At 42.8% G+C, this 25038-nt stretch overlaps 3 protein-coding genes across 11 annotated transcripts; 2 read left to right on the top strand and 1 right to left on the bottom strand.

The window, feature by feature from the left end:
* Positions 1-71: 71 nt before the first annotated feature.
* On the top strand, positions 72-11350 carry rpgrip1 (RPGR interacting protein 1). Of its 2 annotated transcripts, none has more exons than XM_077543838.1 (31): positions 72-289; positions 373-541; positions 616-669; positions 1488-1605; positions 1693-1898; positions 1974-2079; positions 2151-2279; positions 2817-2922; positions 2989-3012; positions 3082-3228; positions 3303-3376; positions 3446-3657; positions 4805-4890; positions 4979-5029; positions 5110-5283; positions 5363-5480; positions 5561-5724; positions 5804-6143; positions 7364-7524; positions 7597-7829; positions 7909-8024; positions 9028-9173; positions 9250-9306; positions 9383-9486; positions 9869-9935; positions 10019-10103; positions 10181-10254; positions 10322-10511; positions 10603-10687; positions 10771-10898; positions 11001-11350. In XM_077543838.1, exons 2-31 carry the CDS (start codon positions 454-456, stop codon positions 11213-11215), a joined length of 3858 nt encoding a protein of 1285 aa, XP_077399964.1. In that variant the 5' UTR covers positions 72-289; positions 373-453; the 3' UTR covers positions 11216-11350. The 2 variants fall into 2 exon arrangements, with proteins under 2 accessions (XP_077399964.1, XP_077399963.1); XM_077543837.1 differs by having other exon boundaries at positions 393-541.
* A 146-nt stretch (positions 11351-11496) lies between these two features.
* Positions 11497-15470, top strand: fam113 (family with sequence similarity 113). 3 transcript variants are annotated; one of them, XM_077543844.1, is made up of 10 exons: positions 11497-11714; positions 11890-11971; positions 12110-12189; positions 12267-12499; positions 13468-13618; positions 13683-13923; positions 13995-14048; positions 14918-15043; positions 15136-15173; positions 15207-15470. In XM_077543844.1, the coding sequence occupies exons 2-10, from the start codon at positions 11899-11901 to the stop codon at positions 15294-15296; spliced, it is 1086 nt and encodes a 361-aa protein (XP_077399970.1). In that variant the 5' UTR covers positions 11497-11714; positions 11890-11898; the 3' UTR covers positions 15297-15470. The 3 variants fall into 3 exon arrangements, with proteins under 3 accessions (XP_077399970.1, XP_077399969.1, XP_077399971.1); XM_077543843.1 differs by having other exon boundaries at positions 15136-15470; XM_077543845.1 differs by lacking the exons at positions 11497-11714; positions 11890-11971 and having other exon boundaries at positions 12114-12193; positions 15136-15470.
* A 1001-nt stretch (positions 15471-16471) lies between these two features.
* On the bottom strand, positions 16472-24944 carry dctn1a (dynactin 1a). 6 transcript variants are annotated; one of them, XM_077544151.1, is made up of 31 exons: positions 24825-24944; positions 23339-23404; positions 23064-23258; positions 22885-22966; positions 22759-22790; positions 22652-22672; positions 22211-22234; positions 21974-22060; positions 21637-21780; positions 21315-21512; positions 21003-21207; positions 20838-20916; positions 20614-20773; positions 20440-20544; positions 20174-20365; positions 19983-20099; positions 19770-19922; positions 19529-19689; positions 19275-19443; positions 19122-19190; positions 18806-19018; positions 18565-18726; positions 18361-18492; positions 18161-18286; positions 17953-18095; positions 17703-17869; positions 17508-17626; positions 17235-17430; positions 17078-17151; positions 16928-17017; positions 16472-16862 (listed from the first exon to the last, which is right to left on the bottom strand). In XM_077544151.1, the coding sequence occupies exons 2-31, from the start codon at positions 23378-23380 to the stop codon at positions 16725-16727; spliced, it is 3795 nt and encodes a 1264-aa protein (XP_077400277.1). In that variant the 5' UTR covers positions 23381-23404; positions 24825-24944; the 3' UTR covers positions 16472-16724. The 6 variants fall into 6 exon arrangements, with proteins under 6 accessions (XP_077400277.1, XP_077400275.1, XP_077400276.1 ...); XM_077544149.1 differs by having other exon boundaries at positions 17508-17629; XM_077544150.1 differs by having other exon boundaries at positions 17508-17629; positions 23339-23399; positions 24825-24920.
* Positions 24945-25038: the final 94 nt, after the last annotated feature.

Raw genomic sequence — 25038 nt, forward strand, 5'->3', positions numbered from 1 at the left:
TGTCATATATGTGATTACTTCCAATCAAACCTGTTTTGCAAGTCTCACCTTGAACACAGGCCCCAGACCAGCGTTCGACTAAAAATGTCTCTGCCCGCCGCTGCTAAACTGACCTGGGAGCACACATTGTAATCTGATTAGTGCACAGGCAGGATTACCCACAGAAGCAGATGGAGCCGTGAGGTGGTCTTCGGGTTTACTTAGCCAATGAGAGCAGGATGAAGATGGATTAAAACTCGCCTTGTCCAAGCGGAATGTTCACATGTCTCGGAATTGTTGCAGAAGGAAGGTAAGTTCCAATATATCCACTTTGGTATGATTCTGTCGCGTGAACTTAATGAAGTGTCCTACGTAATAAAATGACATGAGCAGATACACTCATGTTTTAATAGTGCTCTCGTTGGTCACGGCCTTTTAAAACCCCATCCTGGTACCATATGCTGAGTTGGTGTGATGTCGCCCATGGTGGACGAGACTGCGGGGGATCTCCCAGTAAGAGACGTGGGTCTGACGAAGGGAGGACTCATGCCCACTCTCCCAGGTATGTCCTGACCTGTCCAGTTGAGAGGTTTAAAATACCAGGATTGCATTTGTGAACATGTCTTGTCTGAGCAGATGCCATAAGTGATGTGAAGCCATGGAAGAAGCATCATATCATGATTACAAAAGGTGAGGGCATCTTAACTCTAAAAACATTTGGGTAAAAAAATAGCCCAATTTAGGTAAAAAAAAAGAAAAAAGGACTGATCCAGTACTTTGATCAATTTGATCCAACTTACTCGGTTGTTTTGTACAAGACGACCCATTTTTGTGTTATTATTATTTTTTTATATATACAAAATTACTTTATATATATATATATATATATATATATATATATATATATATTTCATAAAAAGACACATTTTTGTGGGTTGTTATATAGAAAGTGACCTATTTGTTTTTTGTTTTGTTTGTGTTTGTTGGTTATACATAAAAACCCAATGTTGTGGTTGTTTTATTCAAAATGACACCCCTTTCTTTATTCTTTTCTCTTTAAAAAATAAAATAAAATAAAATAACCCAATTTATTATGTTGTCTGGTACAAAACGACCCATTTTTTTTTGTTGTATGAAATGACCCAATTTTGTATTTGTTTACTGTATTTTAAATGCAAAAGACCCAAATTATTATGGGTGGTCTTATACAAAACGAGCCAATATTGGGGTTGTTTTATACAAAATTTGCTAATTTTTTGGAGAGTTGTCTTGCACAAAACAACCTACCGGTAATTTTGGGGGGATTGTCTTGTGCAGAATGACCCAAGTTTTTTTTTTTTTTTTTTTTTAAATAAATAAATACACAATTTACCCAGAAAGTTGATTCAAATTAACTTAAATATTGAATCAGTCAATTTTTCACCCAAATTGCATTATTTTTGACCAAATCTTTTTCTTTATGTTTTTGTTTTTTTTTTATCAAGTGATGTTCTCTCCCGTCATTCCAGATCCTCAGCGGTTATTTCGCCTCCCCAGGGAGCAACTGGAGGATCTATGCTTTAACATGCAAGAAGAAAATGTTGTCCTAAGAAAGCACACACGAGCTCAGGAGCAGAAGATGCGCAGGTGATAGTCAAACACAAAGCAACACTTAAAAAGTCTTGAAAAAATGAAACTCTCAAGTGTTCTGAGTAGTTAATTTTCTCTCCAAAGAATGTCTACTAGACTGATGCGTCTCCGTCAGGCGGGGCCGGGGTCCGGCAGTACTAAGGAGAAAGACATGGAGGACGCGCTGCAGGAGTTGGAAAGTCGCGTGGCCTCACTGGAGAGCCAGAAAGTCATTTTACAAAACAAACTCGGCCTGGCCAAGCAGCACATTCTGGATCTTGGGGGTCGCACACCATACAAGTTCAGCAAAGGTGTGCTATTTTTCTATACAGAGGTGCTCCCATCTCTTCAGAGTAACAAGACACTTTCTTTCTTCTCCTCCAAAGGTACAAAAGGTACGGAAGTGTATGGGGGAGTCAATAGGGTGGCCCACACAGCCCCGCCCCGCTACTGTCCCCCAATGGAGGACACCAGAGGAGACATGGACAAATTGTAAGTGAGAAATAAAATGAGAAAGTTTCAAGATCATTTCCAAATCTCCGTTCCGCATCCTTTCCTCCCAGCAACGTAAGCGAGCAGATGAGGGTGACGGAGCTCGAGCTGACCGCCCAGACCCTCCGGGAAACACTCCGAGATAAAGAGATGGAGGGAACCGTGAGAGAGATGAAGAGGCAACAGGTGGAAAAGCACAGGTGAGGAGGCCATAAATATGCAAGAAGATTTTGCAAAGGTTGAATGGAGATGTGAAAATTCCACACAAAAAAAATTTGGGATTAAAGGTGAAACGCCTTCAAGTGACTAGAGAAATTGGAATGGAACCATTGTTGCAATGATGTGGAATGATACCGAATGATGTGGAATGGGATTTTTTTTGTGTGACTTGGAAATGTTGAAAATCGTTCTCAAGGTGATTTGAATGAGCTAAAAGTTGTTATGTGAATCTGTTATGTTGAATGTCCCATTGGGAATGAGCGGGGAATTGTTGGTGGAAAATGTTGAATATTTGAAAAACTGTGCATCTTTGCAATGAAAAAAAGTAATAGCCCGCAAGGCGTGAACTTTTGGAATATGTTGAAATTAGAATGATGTGAATCGAATGAATTATGTAGAAGTAGATGGATGTCAAAATAATGGGCGAAAGAAATTCAAAATTTGCAGATTGCCGTGACCTGGATGACTGAAAATCGACACGACTGTACTAAAATTTTACATTCTACTTATCTGCTCAGGATTAACATCAGAGAGAACGTGGACGTCATCTGTCTCCAAAAGCAGCTTTCTGAAAAGAGCGCCACCTTGAGGGTCACACAGGAGAAGATTGTCGATCTACAACAGGTGCGGCGCTTTCGGACACAACATTCAGTGACAATATCAGTACATCATCATGTTCTTTCTTTCCAGGCCTATGAGAACCAGCTGGAGGAGGTAAACACACACTTCACCATCTCACCGAGTCCTGGTATTCATTATTTAAGCATTTCCTTTCCGTTCCAGAGTCAGAGGTCTCTTCAGGAAAGTCAGACACTTCTTCTGGAGAAAGTGGAAGAACTGAGCGAGCAGCTCAAGCAGGAGAGGCACCGAGCACTGACGTTGGAGGCTGAACTGACGACTGCCGGCCTGTCTCTACAGAACCTGGACACGGTCCGCAGCCACCAATGACCAGGTACGATTTTTATTGCAGGTGCCGTTCAACAACAGGATTGTTTATATTCCAGCTACAAGAGCGTATAGCAGACCTGGAGGGAGAGAAGGATCGGATCAAAGAAAACTATGACTCCTTACTTGAGAGGTAACACTACAAAATATATCCAGTGCACTTCAAATGCTTCATTCAAATTAGTTTCTCTCGCTCCCTTAGCACGTTATCGACTTACACCAGCCATGACGGCCACATGGACAAACACAAGGAGGTCAACGTGCAGAGGGATGAGCCAGAGGACGACGTCTGCAGGATGGACAACCAGATCCTGGCGGCAACGCTGCAAATCGAGAGGGAGGAGCGAGGCAGACTGCAGTCAGAGGCGGAGAAGCTCAGACAAGAGAAGAAGACGCTGGAGGGGAAACATAATGGTATACTGACCATTTAGTGTTCATCGTTGTTTAACTCATTCACTGCCATTGACGGCTATAGACGTCATCAATTCATTTGAGCTATTTCTATTAGTTTAACATTTTTTTTCCACTTTTGCTAACAAGAGTATGAAAACCTAGAGAAAAAAAAATATTGTAAATTTAGAACAGATTAATAGTTAGTTAACTAGTGAAGTCATGTGATTAATTACAATTAAAAATTGTAATCGCCTGATGGGCCTAATTTAAAAAATATATATATTAAAAATAAGGGCCATTTAAATTGTTATTAATCGCATGATAATTTTATATCTGTTTTAAATGTACAATAAAAAAAATCGCGGTTTTCATAAAAAATTAAATGAAATGTTTTTTTTTGAACTAATAGAAATACTTCACATGAATTTTTGATGTCTATAGTCGTCAATGGCAGTGAATGAGTTAATATAGTAAGCTATGTAAGGATTCACATATCAAAGCTCAAAATAAGTTTTGATAATGAATGACTTTTACTTGGGGAGCAATTTTGTAATTTTACACAACAGTTCTCAGGTTAATTACAGAAACCTGAAGCAAGGCAGCAAAATGTCAGTTTAAACTTAATAGTTCTGAATGGGTTCATTTCCGTTTGCAGTCCTGTTAGCTGTGTGGCGTAGTGAATAAGACAAAGTCGTATACTCCGCACTTCTGCGCAAATTGTAGTTGATCACCCAAAGATTTAATTCCAGTATTTTGCGATTATACGTCAGTCTTCGATTAGCTTAGCAATTAGCATAGCTTCTCCATTTTTCTTCGTCATCCTTTGGTGACGATACTTGTCAGCAGTGTTGCTTATTCTCTGCCATGGACACAATGACTTAGGAACAAGTCCACAACATGTTTAGCTGCACTAGTAGCTAGCTGAAGCTCGTGGTTAGCTAGCTGGTGCGGCTTAAGTGGTACCTAGCTTGCCTTGATCTCCAACTACTCGCACATAGGTGGTGTGCGTCCAGCTCAGCGAAACTTTTTGGTTTAGTCTCGGCGGTTCTTTTTCTGGAAAAAAAAAATCTGTGATTCCCAGTTTTGCTATTCATTGTTTTTTGACGAGGTGCAAAATGCTCATTTTCACATGCAAACTCCTCTCGATAGCGTCTTTGTTTTTGTGTAGTTGAACTAAAACATCTGGAAGAGGAGATTCTTCATCACAAGGAACAAATATCCTGCCTGCAGAGCAGATTGGACTCGGTCACCAAGGTTAAGAAACACAGAAATGACGCACTACACACTAGCATGTCATTGTTTGACTTCTCTGAAATGATTCATTCTCAATCTCGTCATCAAGGATTTCGACATGAGCGATGAAGAGCTCAGCGAAACACTTTTACAGATCAAGGTGGGGAAGCGAGGAATATCTGTTTTTATCTAAATGTTGGACTTTTCCAGAAGCTGTCTTGTCTTCCCACAATGGGGCAGGCCTTCCGGATGCAGCAGGAGAGCAGGGAGGGTTTGCGTTTCCTTGGGCCTGACGGCGGGAAGGAGGACCCCGAGCTGACCAACATCCAAGCATCACATGCTGAGACCGTGCTGGAGTTGCAGAAAACCAGGAGCCTCCTTTTACTGGAGCACCGCATCAGCAAAGACCTTCAGGTGCCTTCACGCCCTCAATATGAGTAAGACACAAAACTCACTCTTGCCCTCTTTAAAAAAAAAGCATTTCTACCTGAAGGGGGAGTTGGACACAGTCAAGGAGAGGTTTGAGACAGAGAGGAAGCATGTGAGGATGGCAATGGCAGAGAAAGACAAAGTTTTAGCCAAAAGAGCTCTTCAAGTTAACACTTTACAAGGTAGGAATCACCCAATGGGTCACCTTCAAACATTCATTTCATGGAAAGAAAAATTCATTTGACCTGTTTGTGTCCTAAAGCCCAGTTGAAAGTATTTGCATACGGTACCAAAAATCACAAAGGGACCATGCCAATACAATACACGTGGCCATCGGGAGACCAGGAAGTAGTCCAGGGCTTTGAGGACGACATTTCGTGTGCTCCTCTGAGGCTTGGAGAGTCCCTACTGGAACTTCATATAAAGGTAAAATCATATTTGTAGGATTGTGTTAATGGTTGGATGGAAGCCGTGTGTTATCTAATCTGCTGTCCTTCTACTTCAGGCTGCCACCTTTACTCCAGGCGGCCTTCGGAATATGAGCAACCTTCACGCCGGCCAAGCTGAAGACATGGTGACCTTTTGCACCTACAGCCTTTTGGACTTTGAAGTTCACTCCACGCCTATGGTGGCGGGAAGCCAGCCCAAGTTTGGCTTCACCTCCCATTACGCTTTGACAGCCCGCGATCTGGGCAGGCTGCGGGTTCAGGGTGCAAGGGTCAGAGTGGAGCTACACCAGGCAATTGGGGGTGTCCGCTTTGTGACGCACGGAAGTGGCCACTTGTCCCTCACGGGGGCCATGGAGAGGAGAGGGGAGCGCACGAATGGCCGTGTCAACATCACAGGTACACAACAAGGTTATCAGAATTAACTACGGCTGTTCAATAACACTTTTTTTCAGACCGACACCGATTCAAGTACACAACTTACTCGTTGATATCGATAGTACTTTTGATACATACAATTTCCTTTTTTTCCTTTTTTTTTGAGAAAATTTCCTAAAAAACAATGACTTATCATTTTAAAGAATACCCTATATATCCCAATATAGCATTTTCCCTTGCATTAAATTAATTGGCAATTTTCTATTATCTTTTTTCCGTTTGTTCATAAAATAAAATATTTTGTAAAGAACACACAGTAAAATTAATTTTAAATAAATAAAATGAAACTAACAATCCAGTGTCCAGAAAGTGTAAAATATGTGGTTGTATATCTTAATGGGCGTCTGTCATACAGTACATGTGCCTTTAGTTCCTGATTGTAAAACGGCCACAAGAGGGCGGCCATTGCTGGTAACGGCTGCCGTCATGAGTATGGGCTTGCTTGTACTTGACAAACACTAAAATGAATAAAAACTACAATCAAATAAAGGATTTTAGAAAGTTTCAAATAAAGATAGAATAACAAAATAAACAAATAAAGCATTTTATAACAAAAAACTTGGTTTAGATGGGAGGTTAGGTTGGGGAATTTTCTGGAAAACTTTATTCCAAATTAGATTTGCGCAAAATGTTTGACTTTTAATTCATTCACTCCCAGCCATTTTCACTGAAGCAACCCCCTTCGCTCCCGGCTGGTTTACTGTATTTTTACAGATTTTGCAAGGCCCACAGAGTATTTTGTTCTATTGCAATAAAAACATGAAACCTACCAAAAGAAAGATTAGAGTCTCTTCTTTCATCTGGAAAAAAATATGTGTTTCCGTTTTGCAGCAACTAGCATTAGAATATAACTAAGTTTCATCATTATTCATAAATCAGTTTAAAACAGTGGATGAAAGAGCTTGTTTGAAACATGGCCCTGGTTGATCTCTTATACTTTTCTGCCACCTGCTGGCCGTTTTTGCAATAACGGACATTGCTTCAAGCATTCTCTTCAGTTCAGAGGTTGCATCAAAGCCTTCTGTATGCTGTAGCATAAAAAAAACACACACACATGAAAATCATATAAATACGTTTTTGGGAGCATGGCAATATTTAAACTAGCACATATTTATACGTTTTTGGAGCAAATGAGTTAAGCAGGGAATTTTGCAACCCTACATTCTTGTCTCTCTGTCAAGGTCCTGAGGGGGAAGTAGTCGGTGTTATGGATTTCTGGGTGCGATTGTTCCGGCCTGCAGAGCCCATGGAAAGCATGGCGGCGAGAGACAGTGATAGGATCACAGCAACACAGACGATACCTACTCACATCACCCTGGGCTGGCGAGAAGGCGGACACGAAGTGAATATTATCGTTTAACTTCAACAAAACAAAAAATCCCATCTCTGACTTGTCACTTTCTACCCCCAACAGGAGTTGTACGACTACGGCGGCGGGATCCCCAATGAGCTGCTGCTGCTGCTGGACCGCTGTGAGGGTCTCAGTGGGCGATGGCCCGGGCTACTTCCTGATGCATACCTGACCTACAGGCTCTACGACCTGCAGCCACACGTGTCCAAAACTGTCCCGGGCGCTGCGGACCCAGTCTTCCATGACACTGCCAGATATCCACTTGCAGTCACAGCAGATGTGTTGCGATACCTGCGGTACGCTGTGAGAATGACATTTCATATTTAAGATGCTTTTTGGCGAAGTGTAAAAACGCGCATTCATTTATTCGCGCAGGTCGAGCAGTCTTTGGGTGTATGTGTTTGATGATAGCGATGACCAGATCCCTCCAGCCTACTTGGCTAAAACACCCATCCCACTGAGAGCGCTGGCTACGGGCAAGGAGATCACAGGTGTGTTCTCTTTGAAAGCAAAAAATACTCAGGAAATTAATTCAGAAATACAAAGGGGTCTTGTTCTTTTCATTATATAGTAGTACCTTGACATGCCAGTGAGTTTTTAGAGCTCTAAGCTGACAATTAGCAGCAATATGACCCTTTAATCATCAGGTATTTGAAGAAAAAATTGTCCAGAAACACATGCAGGCAATAACAATATTTACAGGAATATGTTCTTTATCCTCTGCGAAGAACAGCTAGTATTATTGCTGTACTGAGAATCCAAGAGAGGAGCTAAGGCTCTATTAAAGTCTATCTTTATTTATCTACTTTACAACGCAAAACAGAGATGATGACGTTCAACCCCAATAAACAAAAATCACCCAAATTTAAACAAATACTAAAGGAGTCGAACATTCTGCCTGTAATTAACTCATTCACGCGCAGCCATTTTCACTGAAGCAATCCCCTTCGCTCCCGGCTGTTTTACTGAATTTCGATTGATTTTGCAAGGCCCACAGAATATTGCTATAAAAACCTGGAACCTACCAAAAGAAAGATTAGAGTCTCTTCTTTCATCAGGGATTTTTTAAAATATTTTATCTGTTTCCATTTTACAGCAATTAGCTTCAGAATATAGCTAAGTTTAATCATTATTCACAAATCTGTTTAAAACTGTTGGGAAAAAGAGCTTTTTGCGACATGTCCCTGGCCCTCTGCTGATACTCTGCTGACACCTGCTGGTCGTTTTTGTAATAACTACCATTGCTTCAAGCATTCTCTTCTGTTCAGAGGCTGCATAAAAAAAACATTTAAGAAATTTATAAATACGTCTTTGGGACACTTCAAACATTTAAAATAGAACTTATTTATACATTTTTGGGATCAAATTAGTTAATATCTATATTGTTGTAACCATAAAGGGAATGGAAATCAGTTATCAGTTTTATTGTGCCAAATATCGGAACCAGCCTCAAAAAATCCAAATCAGTAGGACCTAAGCCTTCCTCTTTTCCAGGCGACTACGTGCTACGTGATCCAGCCGGGGGTCCTCGGGGCACGGTCAGGGTGCTGATTAAATGGAAATACCCATTTCAACCGCCAGCGAACGCCAGTGAACTGAGGCGGGAAGAAGAACAAGGGTCACTAAGGCCCAGAGTCAAGGTATTGTTCACTTTCTTTCTGCTAAATTTGCCAAATGGCTGCGATTATGCCATGATTTACTCGTTTCCCCCCCCAGACGCAGCAACTTGGGCCAGGAGAACCCAAAAGAAGACAAAAGAAGACAAAAGCTTGTGTGAGGTTTTATAAGCATGACATCAGGGTACACTAACGGATAATGCTCAAGTTCTGAATACTCTTGTGTGTGACAGCCTGCATCCGACTACATAAAACCATTCGACGCCAAGCGATCTGGCCTACGCGATAAGGGACCCCCAATTGCGCTGACCATGTGGTCTGATCTACCGATGACAAAGTAAGTTACACCTACAAGAGCTAAAGGGGACGTCAATCCAAATGTGTTTTATGCAGCCCCACTAGTCTTAACACGGTGTTCTGATTTATATGGCGTTTGTGGAATATGAGCAGTAAAATCCACTCGGTTTTATCTGTCTCGGAGGGCGGCCATTTTTCCACTTACTGAAAATGACATCACAGTTGCTCAGGTTGAGAAAACAGGTGAGCTGAGTGACAAAATGGCTGCCCCCTGAGATGGATATAAACGGGTGTATTTTGCTTCTTAACTTATATTCCACAAACGCAGTTTTCATCAGAATGCCGTGTTCACCGGGTTCACTTCCTCTATAAGTTTATGGACACCTCAGCATAACACAACTCTCTTCATTCAACCCTTAAAGAGCTCCAGAAACCACTTCCAGAGAGTCTCCGGCGAGAAAGAGATCTGCTCGTGAGGGTGCTACTCTGGTAGGAAGCCACGGGAATTTGGTCAAACAACATCATCGTCATGTATCGGAGAAAAGTTATATGCGCTGCGGTTTGATTTTCAGAATATTCCCTCTGTGGATGTGGTGTCAGTGGATGAAGTGGAGGAGCTCCCGGAGGAAGAGAAAAAGGAGGATAGGAGTGAGAGTGGTAGGAACAGTCTGACTTTGCATATTGATCTCATCAACAGAATAGTGGAAAGCATTTTTATTTTTACTGTGGAGCAGCTGAAGAACCGTCAGAGTCTTCGGATACCTCAACAAGCGACCTCATCATCCCATCCAAACCAAAGAACAGACAGGTCAAATTAATCGATATGAATCCTTTTAAAAGCATCCCATGGTAAAAATCCATTTACCTCCCTTCAGGGAAACAAACTGAGAGTGGAGATCCTATCCTTGACCTTTGAACCCTCCTCGCACGTGGCGCTGGACGACTCGGTGCAGCGCGTCTACGTGGAATATCGACTGCTGGGCGTCCCCATGGAGACCACCGAGACGCCCGTGTCCCTCCGCAAGCCCGCGGCCGGGGAGGAGATTTACTACAACTTCACACGAGGTGAGAGCAGAGAAAAATAATGCCTTTGTGTGTGTGTGTGGTTTCAAAATGTTCTTTTCGCTGATGGTCAAATCCCTCTTTTGCTCTGAAGTCATCTACGTGGATGGTTCACAGTCAGCGCCACTCAGACGGTATCTGTACGCCATGGTGGATGGCGGTGACCCTAATAGGCGCCGGTATAGTATCTCACGTTGTTTGAAAACTGTCAATTTTCTTCATGTATTCCTTCCTTCACACAAATTTTGGCGTGCTCGTGCAGGTTAAAGTTCACAATTGTCAGCGAGCCGATGGATGACGACGAGGAATGTGCCGATGTCGGCTATGCTTTTCTGGATCTTCAGGAGCTGCTGTTGACAGGAAATGATGTCATTGAACGGCAAATTGACAGTAGGCGTTTCTTTGGCAGTTTATCGCTGTGAAATGATGAAGCGCATTTGGCGTTGGATTGCTCGGGGAGGTCTCACTGTTTCATTTGCATGTTTTCTCCAGTTGTGCGTGTGGATGAAGAGCAGGAGGTGATTGGATTCTTGAAGGTTTCACTTGAGGCAGCGAAAGCCCTGAGTGGTATTTACAAGGAGTTTCACCAGCCAGAGGATGCTGAGGAGGACAGCGAACAGGAAGCAGAAGAAGAAGAGGAGGAGGAAAAGGAGCAGAACGAGAAAAATCACATTAAAATCATTGAAGATGGTGACAGTGACTTCTAAGCAAAAAAAAAAAAAAAGTCAGAGTATTGTACAGATTTTGTAAACCCTGTGTGCAATTTTGATTCCTGTTGGTTAGTGTACTGTGTATGTGACTGAACAGCAACTGTTGAAGCCTTTGTATTTGTCATTTTACTGTTACATAATAAATCCTTAAATTTTAGAGCTAAAGCTCAAACTCTTTCTTTTAGTGATTGTGTGGCTGTGCTTCTGAATATACAATTATAAAAATGTTACGAATTTTCAGATGAGACAACGTCGTTTGATTTCCAACGACCCCTGAACGCTTCACTCGTCAGGACAATTTTTAAATCAGAGTCGTACCTGCTGTGTTTTTTCCACCACGATAAGGCGTTTAAGTAATAGTGGTAACATTTTGTGTACTTTTAGATGTTTGTTTTTTTCTAAAACTGAAGTGCGGGTAAATTTTAGACTACCTAGAAACTTAACTCTCGTTTGGGGTCACCTGAAACAGAAAAAAACTACGAAACTATTTGCGACGGTACGTATCATTTATACTACGTTAGCATTTAAGCTAATAGCAGTGATAAACAATAACAATCCATTCCATTTTGCATATTTTTTGCTGCATAGGCCTATCTGTAATTATGGTCATGAATATTAAAATGATGAAAAGTCTTTAATGAAAGAAATCTGGGTTATTTTTAATGATGAAGAAGCACGAAATGAAGTTTGTGAGCCACCAGCAAGTCCGCCAGCTTTTCCACAACAAGTTCATTGTGGTGTTGGGAGACTCTAGTAAGTATTTTACTCAATATTCATAGATTTCTTCACATATAAGGGTGACAAACATGAGCATAAAAAGCCCAAGACTGAGAGGCTTGGCCTTACCAAATTAATCTTGAAGAATGTCGTTTGTGTCCCTATAATCACCAGTTCAGCGGTCTGTCTACAAAGACCTTGTCAAGCTTCTACAGAAGGACGAATACCTCTACGTGGAACAACTGAAAAGAAAAGCAAGTAATCATAAGAGATGTACAGTATAACTTGTCCTCATTGTTTCAGTTTCTCTCTCATATCTGTCTTTCTGCAGGGTGAAAGGAGCTTTGAAGAGGACTACCTGGTGGAAGGGGGTTGTCTGAGCCGCATGACCAATGGGACGGGATACCGAGAGGTCCGGCAGTACCAGTCCCGCCACCACCTGGTCCGCTTCTACTTTGTGACCAGCATCTACTCCGACTACATGAAGAGCATCATGGAAGACTTCCGCCATGGGTTTAAACCAGATTTGGTCATAGTCAACTCCTGTGTTTGGGACATTTCAAGGTAAGTAACAAATCCAAATCTTCAGTTTCCACTTGCCACTTAATAGCACAGTTTCACAATTTGCAATAAACAATCAAATCTCAACACCAGTTGAAAAATAGCTAGAATTTACTCTTTGCACATTTGGATCTTAATGAGGTTTTAAGTAGAGCTACAATATGCAAAAGCAAGAAATGGGAGTGTGACAAAAAACACTTTGAAAAATAATTTATTAAAAACAAACTCAAATAGGCTGTTCATCAGCTAATCAAAAATTTAAGACCATGGCCCAAAAAATTAAAAAACCTCTCTAAACCCCAAAAATTTATAAAAATCTCAGTAGGGCTCAATAATGAGTAGCTCCACCGTTCTTCAAAAAATAATTTGGGCATGCTTGATAAGATTGTTTCCAGTAGGCTAGTGCGATCATTGTTCCAAGTGGTGAAGATGGCTTCACAAAGGGCATCAACTGTTTGGAACTGAAAAAATTTCACTTGCCATCCATCCCCAAATGTTCGTAACCAGCCGCCGTTTGACGACCCTCCACCAGCATCAAACATTGGACATTAAAAGGTTGAAAAAAGTTGTATTCTCTGATGGGAAAAGAATAACCTTGATGGTCCAGATGGCTTCCAACGTTACTGGCATGATAAGGAGATCCAACCTGAGATGTTTTTTACCCGGCACAGTGCAGATGTTGCAGCGAGCATCCCTCATGACTGAGGGGCCTTGAGGGTCTGTGTTTTTTTGTTCTGGTTTGGAGAGGCATGATCTTAAACATTTGATCAGCAGATAAACAGCCTATTTCGGTTTGTTGTTTTCAATAAACTTTTTCAGAGTGCTCCCGCTTCTTACTTTTGCATATTGCAGCTCTACTTAAAACCTCATTAAGATCCAAATTGTAGCTATTTTTCCAACTGGTCTTAAGATTTTGAACAGGTCTCTATATCTCAGCCATGCTACCACTTGCTTTCATTGAATCTCTGTAGGTACGATTTAAAATGGGTGGACAGGTACAAGGACAACCTCAAGAGTTTCTTTGAAGAACTACTTGGGATCCTGCCAAAAGAAAGCTTGGTCTTATGGAACCTCACAATGCCCCTGGGAGCTCGCATCAAAGGGGGGTTTCTGGTTCCTGAGGTACAGTAAAACATAATGAAATGATGTGAAGGGCAACCGCTGTTGTCGCTCTCCTCCGAAGCAGATCTCGCACAAGGAGGCCCACTTGCGTCACGACGTGATCGAAGCCAACTTCTACAGCAGAGTCCTGGCCGAAGCCTACAAGGTGGACGTGCTGGATCTCCATTTCCGTTTCCGCTTCTCCTTGCAGAATCGCACCAGCGACGGCGTCCACTGGAACGCTCTGGCCCACCGCCAGATAAGCACCCTGCTGTCGCTGCACGCCGCAGACGCCTGGGGCGTGGAGCTGCCACTTAATTCTCTTGGTGATGACAAAGACACATTGTGAAGGGGGCTGGTCTTATTCGTGCTGACTCCTTTCACTTTGTTCTTTTAGCGGACGTTTCTGATGCTCATCAGCTGCCAGGCCTGAAAAGCACTAGACCTGTTGGTAAGATACACTGGAGTCAAATTAGCATTTTATTCTATTAATTAACTCATTCACTGCCATTGATGGCTATAAAATTCATTTGAACTATTTTTATTAGTTTAACTTTTTTTCCCCACTTTTGTTAACAAGAGTATGAAAACCTAGAATTTTGTATTGTACATTTAGAACAGATATGAAATTTGTAATCAATCGCGAGTTAACTACTGAAGTCATGCGATTAATTACAATTAAAACTTTAATCGCCTGACGCCCCGAAATTTTTATAATATTTTCTTTCTTTTTTTATTTTTTATTTATTCACTCCGTTGACGGCTATTAACGTCAAAAATGCATTTTAACTATTTCTATTAGTTTAACATTTTTTTCCCACTTTTGTTAACAAGAGTATGAAAACCTAGAATTTTGTATTGTACATGTAGAACAGATATGAAATTTGTAATCAATCAATCAATCGCGAGTTAACTACTGAAGTCATGCGATTAATTACAATGAAATCTTTAATCGCCTGACGCCCCGAAATTTTTATAATATTTTCTTTATTTTTTTATTTTAATATATTCACTCCGTTGACGTGCATTTTAACTATTTCTATTAGTTTAACATTTTTTCCACTTTTGTTTACAAGAGTATGATTTTTTTTTTATTTTTTATAATCTTTTTTTATTTTTATGAATTTATGGCAGTAAATGAGTTAATACAGCATATATGTTAAATGGTGGCTTCCGCTTGATTATGGAGGAAAATCAAATTTGCAGTTCACGTTTTACAAATTCACCTGTCTGCGTTTTTTCCTGTGGAACCTATCCTCAGCTGTTTGTGTTTTTTTTTTGTTTTTTTTAATGAATGTTTGCTGTGATTCCCTTCCACAGTGAGGCCTCCAAGAGTCAACTGTTTGCCTTATCATCCCCATAATGGCTATATAAAATCACCAAATAGGCACGAGAATGCTGCTTCTTACCACATGCCTTACTCTCCTCATTACTCACGTCCAACTGGTATGTAACACCTGACAATGACACTCTGCTAATGCCTGCTTGACGGGTGTGCTCGTGTGTCCACTCAAAAGCCCGGGTTCTACATGTTGCAGATTACAACAGGTCCAACCCAAACATGATGAAGATGAGGCACGCCAGATACCAGGACATGCCATACACTCGTCACGCCAGATACCAGGACATGCCGTACACTCGTCACGCCAGATACCAGTACATGCCGTACACTCGTCACAGGTCCTATCAGCATTACTAGACTTCTACGAGGTGGACCTTTTTCTTATCCGCGTGAAGTTTCTGCACATAAAGGGAGCAGAAGATGTTCATTCTGTGGTCAGTTCTCCACTTGTAAGTGTAAGTTTTATATTGTTAATATTGTTCATTCGCTTTTAAATTCATGTTTCATATTAAAGGTGCCTTTCTATCATAAGCCATTTTTTTCAGTTTTATAAGCAACATGTCAAAATGAGTCTGTGACCTGACACACATAAAACGAGAAAACAGATGCTCATTTCGAACCCAAATTATCTTGCAAAACAGATGAAAAGATGTCCACGATTAAAAAACAATTGCATTTTGAATGTTAATTTTTGCTATGTTCAAATTCTGAAATTCAGAATGTTAATTTTAGCTATGTTCAAATTCCAATCACGTGACCGGAAATCTGGCCCTGATCACGTCATTTTCAGCTAATCGGAATCCAGGGTAAAAGATCGTTTTTAAATATATTATTTTTATTTTCAAAATATTTTTAAGGGCTACAAAACAACAAAAGTACGACATTCCCAAAAGAAAAAAAATACACTACTCAAAAAGTTAGGGATATTTTGGCTTTCAGGTGAAATTTAATGATGAGCCTAAAATGCATTGAAATCTTTACAGGCAAATTTAATGTGACCTTCTCTAAGCTTTTGAGTGCACATGTCCAACTGTTAAATGTTTTAGTACTTTTTGCACAAGTTGCTGTTCTCTAACGAGGAGCTTAACGGCAAAATTCACAAACGACAATGCTGCAGCTCATGGAGGTGGCATCATTATTATTAAAAACCCGTGAGATCAGCAGAGTCGCCGTGTAGAGGTACAAAACTGCACCCCAGAACCTCAATAACCTGAGTGCTGGCCCTTTAGGAAGAGTGGAATGCAGTCAATTAGTCAACTTGTGAACACTGCATGAGACGTCATCAAGCTGTAATTGATGCTCAAGGGCTTATGACGTTGACAATTTTTTGTTGTGGTGTACCCACCATTGTTAGCTTGTTTCAATGAATTGTTTGAGATGAGGAAATCACGATGCATGAACATTTAAAAGTACTACCAAGTGAATTGAATACTACACATTATCAACAGCAGTCATAATAAGTCATGTGAATAACATTTTCCCCCTTTTTTTTTTTAAGGCTCAGTAGAAACAGGCAAAAAAACTGCCAGTGGTTCGTTGAACAAGTGGTTACTTTTTATTATAGGATTTGTACATGCAGTACAAATATTTGGTACAAGAAGAGTATAAATGCTAAATGATCTAACATCCCCTGTAAAGTGAAAGAGTGAAAAAAATGTTGACGTGTGTAATCATTTGGTGCTTGTCCAAATGATCACGTCTTTATTAGTGCCATTAGTGCTAACCACGTCTTAACAATACAAAAATTTAAAGTAGGAGCAGGAATACAAGAAGCAACAAGCTGCCTCAGACCATGAGGAGGCGGTGCACTTGTTGCAGTTGCTGCTGCGACAGGACCACGCGGTGGACTTGTTCTTGTCCACGAGTGCAAGGGATGGCGACGCGGCCCACAAACACGGTCTCGCCCTTCTTCTCTTCTCTTGCCTAAGAGAGAACACGATGATTCGTTAGTTTGTGCGCGCGTGAGTATGTCGAACTTTTGATCTCACCTTGACGAAAGAAGAGACTGGGAAGGTTGCGAAGTCGGAAGCAGCTTTCGCTCCAGGTTGATGGGACACAACGTGCTCAGCTACTTCACCCTATAAGAAGATAAATATTCAGATGCGCATTCAAGTGTTGCTCATCCAAATGCATTTTACCTTGAGTTTGACGAGAGCGTTGCTGAGATTTTGCAGTCTTGCAGTCTGCTCCAGCAGCTGGGCACTGGCGCTGACTGGAGGAAGACATACTTGGGCATTATGAAGGAAGAAAAACAACAACAACAACAACAAAAAGCAATCAGATGTATCCACACACCTGGCGTCTTCCCAGTGATGTCCACCACTTTGACTTCTGCGCTCAGCTTGAGAAGGGTCGTCAGCAGCTGGTCTGTCCGGCGGTAGATGCCCACATTCAGGCCCTCTGGCGGCATGGAGCTGTCCTTGGACACCTGGCGCAGTTTGGCGGGGCGAAGTGGCGGCAGGGAGGCCAGCTGGGCACTCATCTTCTCCGCCTGAATATGGCAAACACACTCTTGGTCAAGCGAAGAGAAGATGGATTCTAAAATGAAAACACTGATCTCAGTTCTACCTTAAGTCTGACGTTTTCGGTCTTGAGGTGTTTAATGCTCAGCCTCTGAGCGTCAAGCTGCTGCTGGAGGAGAGGCGAGTCCACGACTTGCATTGGTCCTGCGAGTGATGCAGACATGCCTACTGGAGGAGGACACAGTCCCAGTGACTCCAAGTTGAAGTGATCCAGCCTTCATCTCAGATATTACAAACGTACCTCCTGCTGGCCCTTGAGCAACGGAAGCCATTCCTGAAGCAGGCGCACCTCGCAAGCCCTCGATGGTCATCTTTGATTGGTTATTGATGCGCTGTTTCAGCTCGGCTTTCTCCGCTTCCAGCTGGTCGATGTCGGCTTGCAGAGCGTCCATCGTCTCCTCAAATTCCCTGCGTTGTAAAAGGCGAGGGAGCGAGTTAGTGACTGAGCGTGAGTGCACATGGTGGCACCCGAGACAAAATGTTCATCTCACTTTTCTTTTTTCTTCAGCAGGTCGAGATTCTTGTCTAGTTTGGTTTGGATTTTCTCCACACGTTCATCTGCGTCCTTGGTGGACGTGTCCAGCTTCTTCTCCAGCATGCTCAGGCGGACACTGGCCTCACTCAGCTCTTCTCCCTGCAAGAAAGAAATGTTTATTCTTGAACTTGTGCACCAAACGAGCCTTTTCGACCTCCTCCCACCTTAATCTTGAGGGACTTTTTGAGCTCCTTGATGGCTGCTTCTCTGTCCTCCAGCTTCACTCCGAGACCCTCGGCATCAGTCATCTCAGCTCTAACCGTGGCTGCTCTCATTTCCACTGGAGGATTCTGACGGGAGAATCACAGGACGAAAATGACTACAATGTCCTGGCTCATAAAAGACACGAGGGACACACAAATACCTTTCCCTGTGGTTTGTCTGCATCATACTCTCCTTCCTGCATGGCGGTGGCCATCTTGTTCATAGTTGCAACAATAGCGCTGCATGATTGACGCAGGCACTCGGTGCCATTAAGACCATGAGCGCCATACACCTGTGTGAAGGACAAAAGAACTTCTTGAACCCACTTCCTGGTTGAAAGTGAATCTTTGAAATGTTTCCCTACTTGCTCCACAGCCTGACACATCGTATCCTCCAGTTTGAGCGCATTCAGTCCTTCCTGCTCAGTCAGCGGTGCGATCATCTGAGCGCCGGCTGCCGCCACCTCCTGGAGCACCGCCACCACGCGGGTCAGCTGCCGTCTGCAATCGGTCAGCGCCTCAGACATCTGATAAACAAAAAAGCCACACACGTTCTGGCTTCAGTATTGTAATTAAGCCTCATTTTGAGTTTGTGTATTTTCTTACCTGTAGTCCAAAACTGAGCGCAGCTGGGGTCCCGACGGCATCGGTTCCAGGCATTCGACGGCGGATCTTCTTACAAAACTGCTTGATGTCTGAGCAGGACGTGTCGAGGTCCTTCAGGACGACAGCCAGAGTCGAGTTCTGCTGACCCGGTGCGAGGAACGCGCGCAGACGGGCTACCTCCACTCCCATACAGTCCAGGGCGCTCTGGGTAAACTGAGGGTGAGAAGGTGAATTGACTTGGCATGCTTTGAAACCTGCTTTTAAAATTTCTTCAAGGATCACATGTTGAATTGTGCCACTAAAGACCGACTGGTACCTTAATGTGGTCCGACAGCTGCACTGTGCACTCCTCTTTGTGGTCCGTCAGATGAACACTGTACAATTGCTAGGGCGCACAGCAAAACGGACTTGTTAAGATTCTATTATCAAGGAAGAGGATGCTTCTAAAACGTAGAGCAAGTTTTGTTACCTGATAATACTTGATGGCTTTAGTCAGCGGTTCCACCTGAACGGTCTCATCCAACTGGTCTTTGTGCAGCAGGTCGATGAAGTAATCCAGAGAGCGCTCGTGAAAGCTCATTTCCGAGTAGAGCGTGCCCATGCGCTTGAAAACCTCCACTGAGCACATATTCAAAGCTCTGGAACCAGACGGGACAGACTCCATTCATAAGCGCTTTCGGTTTTGATGCAGAAATGTTGTGACGTGACGACTTTGTGGCTTACTGTTCATATTTGTGCAAGGTGGCCTGCAACAAGCTAAGGGAGTACACGAGTCCAGAGGCAAAACTGCGTTGTTCTCCTGGTGGGCCTTTCAGTGTCGCGCCTTGGGCCACGTTCCCGTTCAAATCAAACTTCTCCTGCGCCTGTTTGCTGATGAGCTCGGCCTATGAGGGTTCAAGTGCGTATGCTACGTAAACGGGATGGACACGGCAAACAGTGTGAAGGTGCGCTTGTTTTAAATGACCTTGCAAATGATCCTGGGGATGAGCAGGAGCACCAGTATGCAGTCGTGGTCTCCGCCGTGACGAAGGAAGGAGTCCGGCATGAAGGATTTAAGAAGAGCCACTTCCCGGTTCAGCTGAGCCACTTCCATACTCCTCAGCTCCATCTCGATGGCCTGAAAGACGCAGATAATTGTTTAGCGCAAGCAACTTTCCTTCAGCTTTCCTTCACCTACCTTGGCGTATGCCTTTGTCTCTGCAAACTTGATCTTGAAGTCAAACAGCTCCGCGGGAGCTTGTTGCACTTGTTCACTACTTTCATTCTGCTGGGTCATCAGCTCTTTGTTGGCCTCCTGGTGTACAAAACCAAATCAAGGTCGGAGCGGCCACGGTACGGTAAGTGCGCCCATCTGTGATGCGCACCCACCTGCAGTCTGTTGGTGAGCTCTCTGTATTTGTTGATGGTCTGCTGGTAATCAGCCACTGTCTCCTGGGCAGCCTCCACCCTCTTGTCCGCCTCTCGGACCTTCGCTCCACTCATGTCCAGCTGCTCCCTCAGTTCCATTTCCGTCTCCCTGGCGTTCTCCTGAAGCTCGTCATTCATTTCGTTGATCGCCTCCTAACGAAGCAGAACAATGACTTGATGACACGGAACGATTGGCTGTGAATGCTATCCGTAAAATCCAGACTGACCAGATCGGTAACGGTTTCTCTCAGCTCTCTGACTTTCTCTTCTAAGTCGAGGTTCCTCTCCGTCAGCGTCTCGACCATCTCCTCTGATCCCAGGGCGGCGTCCACCTGGTAAACGACACCAACACTCAAGACACGGAACATTTTCACATTTTGGAATCTCTTCGCGAGCTTCACCTGCTCCTTCAGTTCATCGACTGTGGCCTCGGCCTGCTTGATCTCCTCCTGCAGTTTTTCCCTTTGAGTCCTCAGGGTCTCCATCTCGGAGTTCTTCTTCTCCATCTGCTTCTGCAGTTTCACGTGCTCCTGTTTCTCAGAGGCAGACAGGTCGCGCATCCTGAGGAAGAAAGTTGTTTAGGAAAAAGATCATTTGGAACTGTTGTTTCTGCGTACCTACTCACCTGACCAAGGCCTCCTTTAGTTTGCTGTTCTGCTCCTCGAGCTGTTTAACATGGTAACTGGAGGCCGCACCATCTGAGCCTGCAGGAGAAACAGACACAGACCGCGTTATCTTTGTGTCACCCCACGATGAGACATTTGCGTGACGGAGCTTGTAGAGAACAGACCTTTCTCTGAAATGTCATGTCTAAGGATCTCCAGGTCCATAGAGAGCTCCTCCACTTTCTCCTTTAGCGTGTCCACCTCCACCTGCAGCGACTCTGCTCGCTCTTCGGCCATCTCTTTATCCAGAGTGGCCATCTCAATGGCATCTGCTGTGTCGGACATCTCTTCCATGTAGCGGTCCTTCGCCTCCTGAGCATCACGTGCTTCCTGGAGGAACAAGAACGGAGCGATTGTCGATCCTCTTAGGTTTAAAAATCCACATTTTCATTATTTGCACGCCAAAGTCAACCAATATTTGTCATAATTGATGTCACCCTCTTGGCTTCTTTGAGATTTTTCTGTAGCTCGGCCTGCTGCTCCTGCATTTTGGTCTTCCACTCATGCAGCTGCTCCAGTTGGATCTTGTGCTTCTCCAGCTCCTTCAGCTTGGCCTTGTCCTCCGTGCGCTTGATTTTCAGTGTCTCCAGCTTCTCCTCCAAGTCCTTGACCTGCACGCGCAGTGATTCCTCCTCCTGGAAGAAGCACACAGGTAAGGAAGATGCACAAGACTTAGTGTGAATAAAATGGTTGGGATCGTTTCCGATGAACCTAAAAGAAAATTAAACAAATCTTGACCAGCGTAATTCTGTGACCCACCTTGCCCGGTGTAGCCGGAGCCGAAGTTGCGGTTACCTCTGTCAGAGGCCCAAGTTGAGGAGTAATAGGAGCACCAAGCGCACCCTGGTGGGGGGATAGGCCCACTTCACTGACATCACCAGATGACAGATTCTCACGAGATGCCTGACAAAACAAGGTGTGTTCGAAAAATCATTACATTCGTCATTTTATTTGGATATAGTCTCAATATTTCACCACCCCTCCGTGCCCTCTACATGAGTAAATCGCACCACTGAGCCAAACAGGCCAAATACACCCGTGTCCATGGACCATACACTTCACCACTTCCCGTGATACGTGACGTGGCGGAGCATACCATGAGCGGCAGCCTGGAGCGGCTCGGGGGATGTACCAAGAGGGAGGGGAGCGAAATGGCTGATGCCAGACGCTTTGGTGTGGTCCACTGCCACAGTACCATCATAAAGAACGTGTTACTACATGTATCAAAAAGGTAGCCTGCTATATGTCGTGTACAATGCATGGAGACAAATCAGTGTCACTTCCTCCCTTCAAAGTGAATCCTTGAAAAGATATAGTTCCACCATTATCTCACCTTGGCAGAACGACGGGTAGAGGACTGGAGGAGAGTAGGAACGCGCACACACAGCCAGCGTCGCAAGATAAGAGATTAGCAACACAGGAACAGCAAACCATAAGAGTGTATATTGAATGTTAGTTAAAAAAAAAAAAAGACCCAGTCACTGCCACAACTTAGAAGAATAGTAACATGTCACCTCATGCAACTTGCCAAAGTGCGAGGAACGCCTCACAATCTCGCACAGAATGCGTGCATGCGTTCACAAAAACACAACAAAACGTGCACATGCAAAAACAATGCAGTTCTGTGCAAGACTGAGTGACCAAAGAAAAATATGTTGCGTTTGCCTTTTTTTTTTTTTTTTTTAAAGGGAGGAGATTAAGAATGTTAAAAGTTATATAAATGCAGTTTACACAAAGTGAAACAGAAAAATAAGGCTGTCAAGAACATGTCTACCTTCTTTGCGCTTATTGGGGCCTAGAAAAAAAAATGAAACCAAGTGCTTTGTGTTTAATTGTTAAATGATGGACTTCTAAATCTTGCTCTTTATGATGATCACATACCAGTTTTGTTGTTTTGGGGGTCTCTGATATATCTGGTGAAAAAAAAAACAAAATCAAATTTCAAGAGATGATTTTACTATAACTTGTAAGGCTCTATGAATGAATGCATGAACACAAAATGGCCACCTTTTTGTTTAGGGATCCTGGAAGCGCCGGACTCAGGAGTGTCTGGAGATGTTGCACTCGAGCCATCGTCCACCACCTGGATCTGCACGTGACATATGGAGCGATGCAAACACACGGCAAATCAATACTAATGTTCACTTTTTATCAGGCATAAATTGCAGAATCTACATTTTACAAACCTGAGTCTGTCTGACAAATATTCCATGGTTTTCCTCACAGGTGAAATAGCGTTTCCCCTGCACAGTGCCGTCATTCTTGCCTTTGGGTTCGTTGAGGATGACACCCACCCATTTCCCGGAGGCAAAGAGGGTCGCTCCAATGAAGGCGACAGTGCCACGCTGACCCTTTCCTATCACTTCCACTACAGAACCAATCTAAGAGAGGGCGGCAGGTATTAAGATGGAATGCTTTATCGTTCCTTATTAAAATATTTTTTTCTGTCAATGTTTGCAACCTTTGGAGGTTTTCCACTTTCTATAGTTCCCCCGCTGCTCATTCTGCTTATCAATGGGCTGCTGAACTGATGGATTTTGGAAAAGGAGAACAGAAAGCAAACAGACACCAATGTAGTTAATATACATTTCGCATCATTAGAAGTGATGAAATTAGTGATATTGGTTAGTTTCATACTATTGATATCATTTTGATCCATTGCCTTCAAAAGTTTGGTCAGAAAAAGATGTGCAAACATCTTTTCCTAGTCACATGTTACGGACCACAGAAGACGGCATACAATTTTGTCTTTTACTTGCCCCAGCTCATACAAAGACTCCCATTCACAACAAAGCAAGTCATGTTAACTCATGGCGCCGGATGACTTTAACCACAGGGGAGAAAATAGGATAGAAAAGGGTTTTCTTCATAAAAACAGGAGCAAAAACATAGTTAACTATTATTCATAAACTTGTATGAATTAAATTTGGGTAAAGTTGCTTAATTTTCTCTTTCTCTACAGTAACCAGATTTACGTTCTCACACACATGAAGACATACAGCGAGCTGACTCGCACTTCAATACGGTAAGTTTCCCAAATTAAATATTTCAATTCTAAATTATGAAATGTTGTGTTTTAGTCAGGGCTGATGTTATGTAGTCAATAGATTGATGTTAGCATTGAAGTAACTTACCTGGGGCGTATAAGAATGTCTCCTTCCCATAGCCATTGTTATGAAAATTAAATTAAACAAATAGTGGTTCCAGAAACAAAACAAAAAAACTCCAAGTGTTGTTTTTTTTGCTCTTAATGCTTTTCCTTTCTACGGAAAAGGACAAGCATTTAAAGGAGGGGCCTATGTTATGCATCACTAAACGTCACAACTGAGAGTAACAGGGAAAGGGAGGGAGAGATATTTATTTCCCATGTCAATATTGAAACAGCTGTTGAAAAGGTTAGGTGACAGTACTAGAGGATGCCACTTTTAATTCAAGATTATTTATACAGGGCCAACGGAAGTTATAGTTATAGAAACCAATAATACCGTTATGGCAATGACCATTATTGTAGCCCATTGGTTGATCCACCCCCGTTTTGTCCCGTTTATCCATGCTCGGTGGATTTGGTGTCATTTTATTTTCTGTCTGTCTGTTAGGTCAGCTGACAACGCTTTCACGAAATTAAAAATGAAGTGACAGACTTACCGACAGCGAAAAACACATGTTCTGGCAGATATTCCAGGCAAGCTAGGTTGTGTTACTAACCCGTCATGAACCAAAGTGCCGGTTTACATTAAATATAGCTCAAATCCAATTTACACACACAATACGACAGCTGCCATGTCTGTTGACGTTCAGAATCACATTTCTAATCATATCCCTCTCCTCGATTAGTATTTATCCTTGTTATGCTAATGTCAAGTTAATGTAACGCATGACTATTGTTTAATTAAATAAGGATGTATTCGAGACGCTAGCAGTTTTAAATTACGCCTCTTCACACTTACGCTTAAAATACAACCTTTAGGTGTATCTCCTCGGAATGTTGATTCAGCTTCTTGTTGCTATTTTTCCTTCTTTTCCTTGGTCTTTTCCTTGCTCGTCTTCTTCTGTGGCCCTTCTTTTTAACTGATGGGTTTGGTGCGCATTACTGCCACCTGCTGGCATGGAGTGCCAATCAAGGAACTGCAGTACTGTTACTGACTGGTTTGTTTGTGGGCG

Source organism: Vanacampus margaritifer, chromosome 15, assembly GCF_051991255.1.
Source record: "Vanacampus margaritifer isolate UIUO_Vmar chromosome 15, RoL_Vmar_1.0, whole genome shotgun sequence".
In the NCBI taxonomy this organism is placed as follows: domain Eukaryota; kingdom Metazoa; phylum Chordata; class Actinopteri; order Syngnathiformes; family Syngnathidae; genus Vanacampus; species Vanacampus margaritifer.